Raw genomic sequence first — 10,280 nt, 5'->3', positions numbered from 1 at the left:
GGTGGGAGGTAAGGAAGAAATCAGAAGAAGCAGAAAAAAGCAACACCAGCAGCCAACAAATGGCACTCAGGGAGTCAGCCAGTGCGGGCAGGTGGAATCCAAGCAGCCGGTGCTTTCCGGCTGAGAGACTGAGGCCGCAGGAAGCAGAAGAGGCCTAGTGGGTGTGAAGAAGGGTGGGGGGTGGGAAAGCATATATCACCAGTCACTGGTTGTTCTGTCTCCTGCTAGAAGCTCCATGAAGCTGTTTTCTCGTGCCCCCTATCTGCTGGTCTCTGATGGGAGTCCAAGATGGCGGATCTGTGCTGCATTAGCTGATGGGGACCTCTCCATGTATGTCTCCACTCTCTGTTCTCTGTCAGTTTCTTATTCCATTTGGTGCTTGGCTGAGTTCTTTATCTCTTCATTTGATGTTTAGGGTTTCAGGATTGCTGTTTTCTCTGGCTTAGTTTTTCAGATCTTTGCTGTGGAGGGACGGCATGGTGCTTCAGCCTAGAGCACCATGTTGCCGGAAGTACCCCATGTGTGTGTATTTTTAATTGAAATTTTTATTGAGGTAATTGTAGATTCACATGCAATTGTAAGAAATAATATGGAGAGATCTCATGTACCCTTTACCAAATTTCCCCCAATGGTAACATCATGCAAAACTGGAATAAACTATTCCCAGTACCAGTTGCCCTTGAGCTGGTTCCAATTCATGGTGACCCCATGTGTGTCAGAGTAGCACAGTGCTCTGTAGGGTTTTCAGTGGCTGAATTTTCAGAAGCAGATCACCAGACCTTCCTTCCGAGAAGCCTCTGGGTAGACTTGAACCCTCAACCTTTTGGTTAGCAGCCAAGTACTTAACCGTTTGCATCACTCGGGGACTCCTTAGTAAAGTATTACAACTGGGATAGACAACCCACCAATCTTATTTATATTCCTCCAGTTTTGCATGAACCCATTTGTATATGTCTGTGTGTGTGCATGCATGCACATTGGTGTGTGCATATGCATATGCACACGGGAACACTTGCAAGCATTTAGTGCTTTACAACTTTACCACGTGTGTAGGTTTATGTAGCCGCCACCAAAGACAACACACTGGACATTTCCATCACCACAGGGATCCCTCCTGTTGCCCTTTTATAGCCACTCCCATCCCACCCCTCTCCTCCCATCCTTAACCCATGGCAATCACTAAATCTGTTTTCAATTTCCAAAATGTTATTAAAGTAGAATCATACAGTGTGTGGCCTTTGGAGATTGTCTTTTCTCACTCAGCATAATCCTCTGCAGACTCATCCAAGTTGTGTGTATTCATAGCTCATTCCTTTTTATTATCGAGTGGTGTTTCATGATACGAATTTACCAGAGTTTGTTTAACCTCTTACCCGTTGAAGGACATCTGGGATGTGTCCCCAGTTTGGGGCCATTATAAATGAAGTTGCTGTGAACACTCATGTACAGGTTTTTGGGTGAACATAGATTTTCATTTCTCTGGGATAAATGCCCAAGACTGCAATTGCTGGATTGTGTGCTAACTACGTGTTTAGTTTTTTAAAAAACTGCCAAGCTGTTTTGCAGAGTGGCCGTACCGTTCGCGTTCCCAGCACAGTGTAGGAGTGATCCGGCTTCTCTGCGTCTTCGCCAGCACGTGGTGTTTTCAGGGACTTTTATTTTAGCTGATCTGATAGGTGTGCAGTGATATCTCGTCGCGGTTTTCTTTCGCATTTCCCTAATGGCTAACGATGTCGAACATCTTTTCATGTGCTTATCTGCCATCTGTGTATCCTTTTTGGTGAATTGTTGGTCCCTGTCTTTTGCCCATTTTCTAACTAAATTCTTGTTGGCTTTTTACTAATGCTCTTTGGCGCGAGGCTCTGTGATGGAGGAGGAGCCGCCCGCTCGCAGAACTGACTGCGTTAGCGGTAATACTTCACCACACATTGGGTGGCTTCTCAGAACAGAAGCATATTCTCCCACAGTTCTAGAGGTTAGATGTCTGAGTTCAGGATGTTAGCAGGGCCGTGCTTTCCCAAGGCTCTTGGGGAAGATCTTTTCCTGCATCTTCCAGCTCTGGCGGCCCCTGGCTTTCCTTGGCTTGTGGCAGCACCCCTCAGTCTTTGCTGCCATTGTCACATGACCATCTTCCCTCTGTCCTGTGTCTCTTCTCCTCTTGTCAGAGGGGCACCAGTCATACGGGATTAGGGCCTACCCTGCTCCCGTGTGCCCTCTGCTTACTGATAACACCTGCAAAGACCCTATTTCCAAACAAGTTCACATTCCCAGGTACAGGGGGTTAAAACTTCAACATAGCCTTTGGGGGACACAACTCAGCTTACAACACTGACCTTCTAGGGTGCAGGGACAGAAAAACACCAGAAAGCAAATGTATAGGGTAAGTTCCCATGGAGCAGCAAAGCAGGTGAGTGATGGAGGGTGCATGGGGGAGAGGCGACCTCGAGAGGGAGGCCTGAAAGAGGTGAAGGGGTCAGCCCTAATGTCCGTCCAGAGGGAGGAGTGTTCCAGAAGGAGGGAACGGCAGTGCAGAGGCCATGATGTGGGAATCAGCCCGGCGTGTGCAAAGAGCAGGTGGGGTGGGGCGGGCAGCTGAGGCTGGCAAGGACTGGCAGGGCCTGACAGAGGAGGGCTCTGTAGCCCCAACCAAGGCTTTGGAGTTTTGCTTTCAATGCGGCAGGAAGCCACCAGGAAGCAGGAAGGGGAGGGATTTAATTTCTGTTTTAAACTCGTGACTGCAACAGGCAAACTCCCAGCCTCTGCCATTGCAGTCAGGCCTTGGGGTGTCCTCCCTGCCCCTGCACAGAGGCGCTGTGTGGGACGGGTGATGAGGTCGCCGGCTGAGTCCCCAAATGGCGCAGTCAGACACAGGCTCTGTGTCTCGGGGATTCTCCCCGACAGCTTCCCAAGGGTGCCTGGAGTGTCTATTTAACATTCCCAAGCGCTCAGTCAGACCCTCATCCAAACAAACAAGTGTCCAACGCCCATGGGGATGGCCCAGTGGTCGCTGCCTCCAGCCCTTCCCCTCCCCACCCCCAGCCTGAGGGGCCAAGGCCCCCGGCATCTGTTCCTCCTGGTGGCTGTGTGGTCCTGCCCGGGGTTAGCCTCGTCTAGTCCCTGTCAGCTTCCACAGGCCCCCACCCACCTCACAGAGCCAGGCTGTCATGGGCCCTGCCCCATGGGGTTCACAGGCAGGTGTTGGGGGGTGGCTCGAGACCCCTCAGGCCGGGTAGGGGTGCCCTCTCCACCACGCTGCTCCGACTCTCTCCACCAGGGAGGACATGCTGGGGCTTCTCAGCACCAAGAGGCTGTCAGCACATTTATAAACAGTAACTCTCGGAAGATTGCTGATGGGATTAATGAGCTCGAGAAGCCCCCCTGAACGTCTGAGGCCTCCCCAGGGGCTGGCCACCAGGAACTGCAGCAGCGTTCCGTGTGGCCGCGCCCTAAGATTCCTTAGCGGGGTGGTCTCCGCACCCGTGAAAGGGGACGATGCTGCCGACCTCACGGGGTGGTCCTGAGGACGAAACGGCACCGTGGCCCAGAGTGGACCGGCACTGAAGGAAGCCCCCAGCCTTGCTCCGTGGGCCCCTCCCCACCTCCCCCGGAGGCTGGAACCCAGGGCCACCAGCCAGGCCTCTCCACACGGGCCCAGGCCTGGGCTGCAGGACAGAGTCCCCATAACCAGCACAGGTGCGTAAGGGCAGCCATGCCAGCCGGCACCAGCTCTGTCCTGGTACGTAGGGGGCTCCCACAGACAGCTCTGGGGCCCACCTCGGTTCCTCCTTCAGAAATCCTCCAGGCTTCTTGCAGAGCCAACAGCTGAAGATTCACTCATTAATGAAGCACCAGCTGCCCGTTGCCCTCCTGCCCCCCTCCTGGGCGAAATAAAAAGGGTGTTCATCGCGGCCGTTTCTCTCCTGAATAAGGTCGTTAATAATGGAGAAGGTGCCGCTGACTATAGCCTGAGCAGGACTGACGTGTGTGCGTGTTTGTATGTGTGTGTGTGTGTGTGTGTGTGTGTGCGCACGCGTGTGTACGTGCATGTGTGTGTGCTCCCTCAGCATCACGGGCACCCCTCTTTCTGCCCCATCAGGAAGGTAATGCCTGCCCCCGATAGAACTCTGGGCACCACTGACGCCCCACTTTGCAGGCGTGAGTCTTGGAGAAGGGGAGGGGTTGGGGGTGTGTGTTGAGAGGTGGAGGTGACATCTGTGACATGAGGGACTGGCAGGCTGGGAGCTGGCTGGGGATGACCCTGAGAGCCAGGAGAAGGGACATGGCCCTGCCAAGGCAGCCGGGAGGCCTGGAGGAGGCCACACAGTTGTCCAGAAGTTGACCAGGAGCCCGACTGCCCGGCCCCAGGTGTGAACATCTGATGGCTCCTCCCTGCCTAACTCGGGCCTGCAGGAGGGGGCAGACCAGCTTCCCCTCACACAGGCATTGCTCCCATAATTTAGGGAACATCCCTAGGGCTTTTCTTTCTCCCCGTGTTCAGGAAATTCCCCACCAAGGCACACGAGAGCCCAACAGGCCAGGGGCTTGCTCTCCCTGCCGCCCTGGCAGCCTGGCAGGGGGCATGTGACCGGGGCTTGGACACTAGACTTCTCCTCCAGGAGCAGCGGGGCCGTGAGGTCAGTGGGAGTCCCAAGCCCTGTGTCCCTGGGGTTGGCAGTGCCAGCGGCGGGTTCAGCAGCACAGATGTGTTCTCATGGGCCTGTTCTGTGGTCTGATCATGACCAGGGTCTGGCTGTCCTGTCTCTCACACTTTCCTCTTGTCCGATTCCCAGCCTGCTTCTCTGTCCCTCCTGGGGAGGCTGTGACAGCCTGGCGTCCCCACCGCCCATTCCTTTCTGATTTAAGTCAGCCTGGGCCACTTTCTGTCACTTGTACCTTGGGAACACTGACCAGTACCGGGGTGAGTGTCGGACACCCCGCCTACAGAGCTCGCCCAGTTGGACGTTTGTCCCTTGTTTACTCACAACAACCTACCACTTTTCAAGACCGTGCAAAGTGCAGCGCACACGGAATCCCACAGCCCCGTAAGGACCTCGCCCACCGCCCACCCAACGGCCATTGTGGCTGGCTCACGTTCGTAGAGACCGACCCCAACCCAATCCAAACGCTCAGAACTGGTACCCACGCGGCTGTGCTGTTCCCTCCAAGGCTGAAACTCAGGGAGCACGTTGGGGACGGAACGGAAACCGGAACTCCCAGCCGGCAGTGACTAGTAACCAAACAGCCAAGTCAGCCTGTCCCAGAACTGCCACTGAGCAGGAGAGGAGGGGACAAGGGCAGCAACATAGACTCAGTGGATAAATAAAGGAGCCCTGGCTGCACAGGTGTTAGAGCTCGGCTGCTAACCAAAAGGTCGGCAGTTGGAATCCACCAGCCACCCTCTTGGAAACCCTATGGGGCGGTTCTGCTCTCTTATAGGGTAGCCAGGAGTTGGGATTCGTCAGACGGCAACAGGTATGTATGTGTGGATGCACAGGTGGGGACCTTGGCCGACTCCGTCTGCCTGTGCATGACCTTCACCCAGGCCTCGCTGACGAGGGGTGACCCCTGCCACCAGCCGTGGGCACGGAGCAAGGTGGGTGGTTAGGAGCCAGGAGGGAGGGGCTCGAGACAGCATTGCAGGAAAGCAAGCCTTGCTGCTCCAGGCCTTTTCCGGACCCACGGTCTCGTGCTCACAGCTTTGCGTCTCTTAATAACCTGCCACCCAGCCCCTCCTCCAAGGTCCCTCCAGTAATCACAGATCATCACACGAAGGTGTAGCTTCTGTAAATTTGCCCCCTGGGTGGTGACCTGGCCTCTCATTCATCCTGAGTTCCTCAGGGTGAAAGCTCGGGCAGCTTGAGGGCCTTGGAGGGGTGTGGGGAGGCCACCTTTGCTATGTGGTGGTGTGCGGATTCACTCCCTCTCTGGGCTGCAGTCACGGAAGGGTTTGGGCTGTGAGCTCTAAGGGACCATCCAGCTCACCTGCAGCCTCCCCTCTCTGGACCCCCTCTCCTGCCTTCCTCAGTGGTTTCCCAGGGGTCCAATCCTGTGTTAGACCCAGGATGCAGAGCAGGAGAAAACCGTAGGCCTTGCCCACGATCGGAAGTTTCCATCAGACAGAGACTGGAAAGAATTCGAGAGTATGGCCCCCGGACCCCATTTTAACTCATTACTGAAGTCACTCCTGAGGTTCATCCTTCTGCCAAAGATGAGACAGACCCATAAAACAAAACGAGACTAAAGGGGCACACCAGCCCAGGGACAAGGACGAGAAGGCAGGAGGGGACAGGAAAGCTGGTTAAGGGGAACCCAAGGTCGAGAAGGGGAGAGTGTTGAACTGTCATGGGGTTGTTAACCAATGTCACAAAACAGTACGTGTATTAATTGTTTAATGAGAAACTTGTTTGCTCTCTAAACCTTCATCTAACATACAATTAAAGAAAAAAAAAGAAGTTTCCATCAGAGTTATCAACAAGCAGTCTGCTGCTGTGGAAGTATGGACAGGGACAGACGAAGCTCTCTCGGCTTTAGGAATCCGGGAGGGCTCCCTGGCAGAGGGGTCCCACTAACTGGATCTTAAAGCATGAGTGGAGTCCACCGAGGAGCCCCTGGATGGCACAAATGGTTAAGCGCTGGGCTACTAACTGGAAGGCTGGTGGTTCTAACCTACCCAGAGACACCTCAGAAGAAAGGCCTGGTGATCTACTTGTGAAAGCTCACAGCCTTGAAAACCCTATGGAGCACAGTTCTACCCTGCACACACGGGGTCGCATGAGTTGGGATCACTGCTTGGGTCCACTGGACCAAGCAACGGAGGCTGCCCAGGCAGGAGAAACAGCCTGGGCAAAGGGTGTGTTCACGCAGCAGGGAGCAGGCTGCGTTGCTGGAGGGGAGCACGTGTGGGAGGCCAGTGGGTGCCACCCCTCCATTTGGAGGCATCGGGACTGCTTTTCCAGTGGAGGTTGCCTGTGTCTGCGGGTGGCTGCTGGAGGAAGAGCAGGGCTGTCGAGAGGCGGCCGGGAGAGGCCCAGGGTGAGGGTCAAGGAAGGCGTGCAAAGGCTTGATCCGGCTGGTGGGGCAGCAGAGCCCTGGGGATTCTCCAGCCAGGACGGGCGGCTTCTGGCATGCGTGCCCTGAAAGACGAGTGCCCGAGGTGAGGCTGGCGCCCAGACGGTCAGGGCTGGCCGGTGGTGACCTGGATGTCCCCTCTGTCACCGATGGCTCAGGGCTGCTCTGCCTGTTCCTGCAGGAGGTGATGAAGGTGTCGGACGGCAGCCTCCTGGGAGACCCCGGGCACACGCCACTGAACAAGAAGGAGGGCGTCAAGTGGCAGAGGCCGCGGCTAACCCGCAAGGCCCTGATGCGGTGCTGTCTGGTCAAGTGGATCCTGTCCAGCGCTGCCCCACAGGGCTCAGGTAGGGGCTGGGGTGGGCTGGGGGCGGTGGGCCGGGGCAAGGCTGTGTCCTGAAGAGCACCCCTTCTGAGTGCACATAGACCTCCTCCGCCTCTGCTGGTGGATGTCTCCTTTCACTCAGAGTGTCCCACGAAGGGCACTGAGCTCAAGGCGGGACCCGTGGAGGGTGGGGGCCGAAGACGGGGGCCATTCTGAGATTTCTGGCTTGGGTAGCTGGGAGGATAGAGCCAGGTGCGTCTGAGAGGTCAGGCTCCGCCCGCCCGCCGCTCGCCAGTGGGTACCCTGAGGCGCTCCCTCATCCCGAGTCCTCTGAAAGAAGGAGCGCTGGTCCCCCCCTGGAAGGGCACGTCTGAAGATGGGCAGCAACGTGCGCAGGGGCCGGGAGGAGGAGCCCCAGCCGCTCACTCCAGGGGCTGCATTCTGGGGTGTTCATGAGGCAACTGGCAGAAATGGTCACCCCGTGCTGGCTGTGGGTGACATTTGGTGTTTGTCGAGCGACACGGCAGGAGATGCAGAGTTGGCCTCACACAGCCCCTGTGTGCTCACACACATGTGCACACGCCACACTCACACCTGTGCGCACCCACACACTCTCACCTGTGCGCACCCACACACTCACACCTGTGCGCACCCACACACGTGCAGCGCCCACAAGCATGCACACGCATGCACATCTGCTCACCATACACACCCGCCCACCATGCACACGTGGGCACACACACCACACACACACGCTCATATGAACACGCACATCCACGCACGGGCACACACACCACGTGCCCTCAGGTGCTCATGCGCACACGCACATCCACGCACGGGCACACACACCACGTGCCCTCAGGTGCTCATGCGCACACGCACATCCACGCACGGGCACACACACCACGTGCCCTCAGGTGCTCATGCGCACACGCACATCCACGCACGGGCACACACACCACGTGCCCTCAGGTGCTCATGCGCACACGCACATCCACGCACGGGCACACACACCACGTGCCCTCAGGTGCTCATGCGCACACGCACATCCACGCACGGGCACACACACCACGTGCCCTCAGGTGCTCATGCGCACACGCACATCCACGCACGGGCACACACACCACGTGCCCTCAGGTGCTCATGCGCACACGCACATCCACGCACGGGCACACACACCACGTGCCCTCAGGTGCTCATGCGCACACGCACATCCACGCACGGGCACACACACCACGTGCCCTCAGGTGCTCATGCGCACACGCACATCCACGCACGGGCACACACACCACGTGCCCTCAGGTGCTCATGCGCACACGCACATCCACGCACGGGCACACACACCACGTGCCCTCAGGTGCTCATGCGCACACGCACATCCACGCACGGGCACACACACCTCACACACTCATGCGATCACAAGGCATGGATGGCTTTGTTAAGAAAAAGGTGCAGATTTGGGCCTTGACAGCTGCCTCTTATTTGTTGCCTCAGCCACACTCTGGCTGTGTGATTTCCAGAGAACCTCAGTCCTGTCGACTGGAGAATGGGACAATACCAGTCCCTGCCTCCCAGGCTTGATCGGTTGTGGGGCGTGGAGGGCGTGGCCCGAGTGACCCTAGCAGCAGGCACAGAGGTCGGCAGCTGTCCCAGCTGTGTGCTTGGTCCCAGTCCTCCACCTGCAAGCCTCACTCCAGACCGCTCCCCAGCACGGCTCCAGCCCCTTCCTTCTTTCCTCCCCAGCTCAGCCTGGGCCCATCTGACGCTCTATCACCCTCGGCTGGACAGTCCAGTTACTTCCCTGCCCGTTTGTCCCCGACACTCCTCTTTCCACGGAGGCTCCCGCAGAAGCATTAGTGCGTGTGAATACACGCTGTGGGGTCCACACGCGCCCCCCAACTTCCTGGAGGAAAACAGGTTTCCCAGATTTCAGAAACACGATGGGATTGATAAAAGGACTTGCAAAGGGCTGAACTGTGAAGCGCGCATCTTCACAGTTGGTTCTGCAGCCGGGTAAGAAAAACATGCAAATGTTCTCTAGAGTGGAGGTTAACCTGGCACCTGGTTTGGCTGGCCAGGTGTGCTGTCCACACGCACACGTGTTGGCTCATGGCCTCTCGGAAGCAGCTGTGCACGGCCCGGGGCTCGGATCTCCCACTGGCCTCAGTCTCCCGGCGCTTCCTTGGTAGCAGTGATTATTTGAGGAGGACGTTGAAGCCAAATCCTCTCTCTCCAGGTAGATCTTGCAGGCACTCGGCTTTACTTCCCAGGCCCCCTCGCTGTCTCTTCTTCCCTGATCCCCTGCACCCTGCCCGGCAGCCTCTCTCCTCGGGAGCCTGCTGGGCCCGTGTCTCCAATGTCCACCTGGGAGGAGAAATGCCTGGTGAACAGCGGCCCTTCAGGGTGGGGCTGGGACATGGTGCGCCCCCCTGTCCGAGACCCTGGGGTGCACCTGTGTCAGCCAGGCTGCAGTGTGGGTGGGCGCCAAGTAAAGCAAGCCAGGGAGAAGGCGTCCAAGGTCGCACGAGAGGGGACTGAGTGGGGACATCACACACGTCCCACCTTGAGTTCAAGGCGGGGTTCTAGAGGGCGGGGGGCCTTTTCCCCTTCAACTCCTACGGCCTGTTTGCTGAATGACTTGTCAGAGGCACGCATTCGGGGCAGGGGCGGGAGAGACAGTGGGATAGGATGGGGCGGGAAGAGCCCAGGGGACCTTTCCAATGTGGTTCTGACCAGCCTGCTGTATTCCCGTCGTGAACGTATGTTAAGTGGCTAGTGTTTACGGGACACTATGGGGAGGAGATTTTAAAGAAAAGAAAAAGAAAATCTTCTTTAATTGTGTGAGCCAGGCATTGCAGATCTCATCACCCCGTTTTACTGAAGACTC

General features: G+C 57.0%; 1 protein-coding gene across 2 annotated transcripts in view; it reads left to right on the top strand.

The window, feature by feature from the left end:
* KCNIP3 (potassium voltage-gated channel interacting protein 3) overlaps positions 1-10,280 on the top strand; it is a 94,049-nt gene that overhangs the window by 8,126 nt on the left and 75,643 nt on the right. The window contains exons 1-2 of one of the 2 annotated variants that reach the window (XM_004369352.1): positions 590-604; positions 7,250-7,415. In XM_004369352.1, coding sequence (XP_004369409.1) covers positions 590-604; positions 7,250-7,415 — 181 coding nt within the window. Of the gene's footprint in view, positions 1-589; positions 605-7,249; positions 7,416-10,280 lie in introns of those variants that run through there. The other variant, XM_004369351.1, reaches the window with a different exon arrangement.

Source organism: Trichechus manatus, unplaced genomic scaffold (assembly GCF_000243295.1).
Source record: "Trichechus manatus latirostris isolate Lorelei unplaced genomic scaffold, TriManLat1.0 scaffold00004, whole genome shotgun sequence".
NCBI lineage: Eukaryota > Metazoa > Chordata > Mammalia > Sirenia > Trichechidae > Trichechus > Trichechus manatus.
This window is presented reverse-complemented; position numbering and strand designations above follow the sequence as displayed.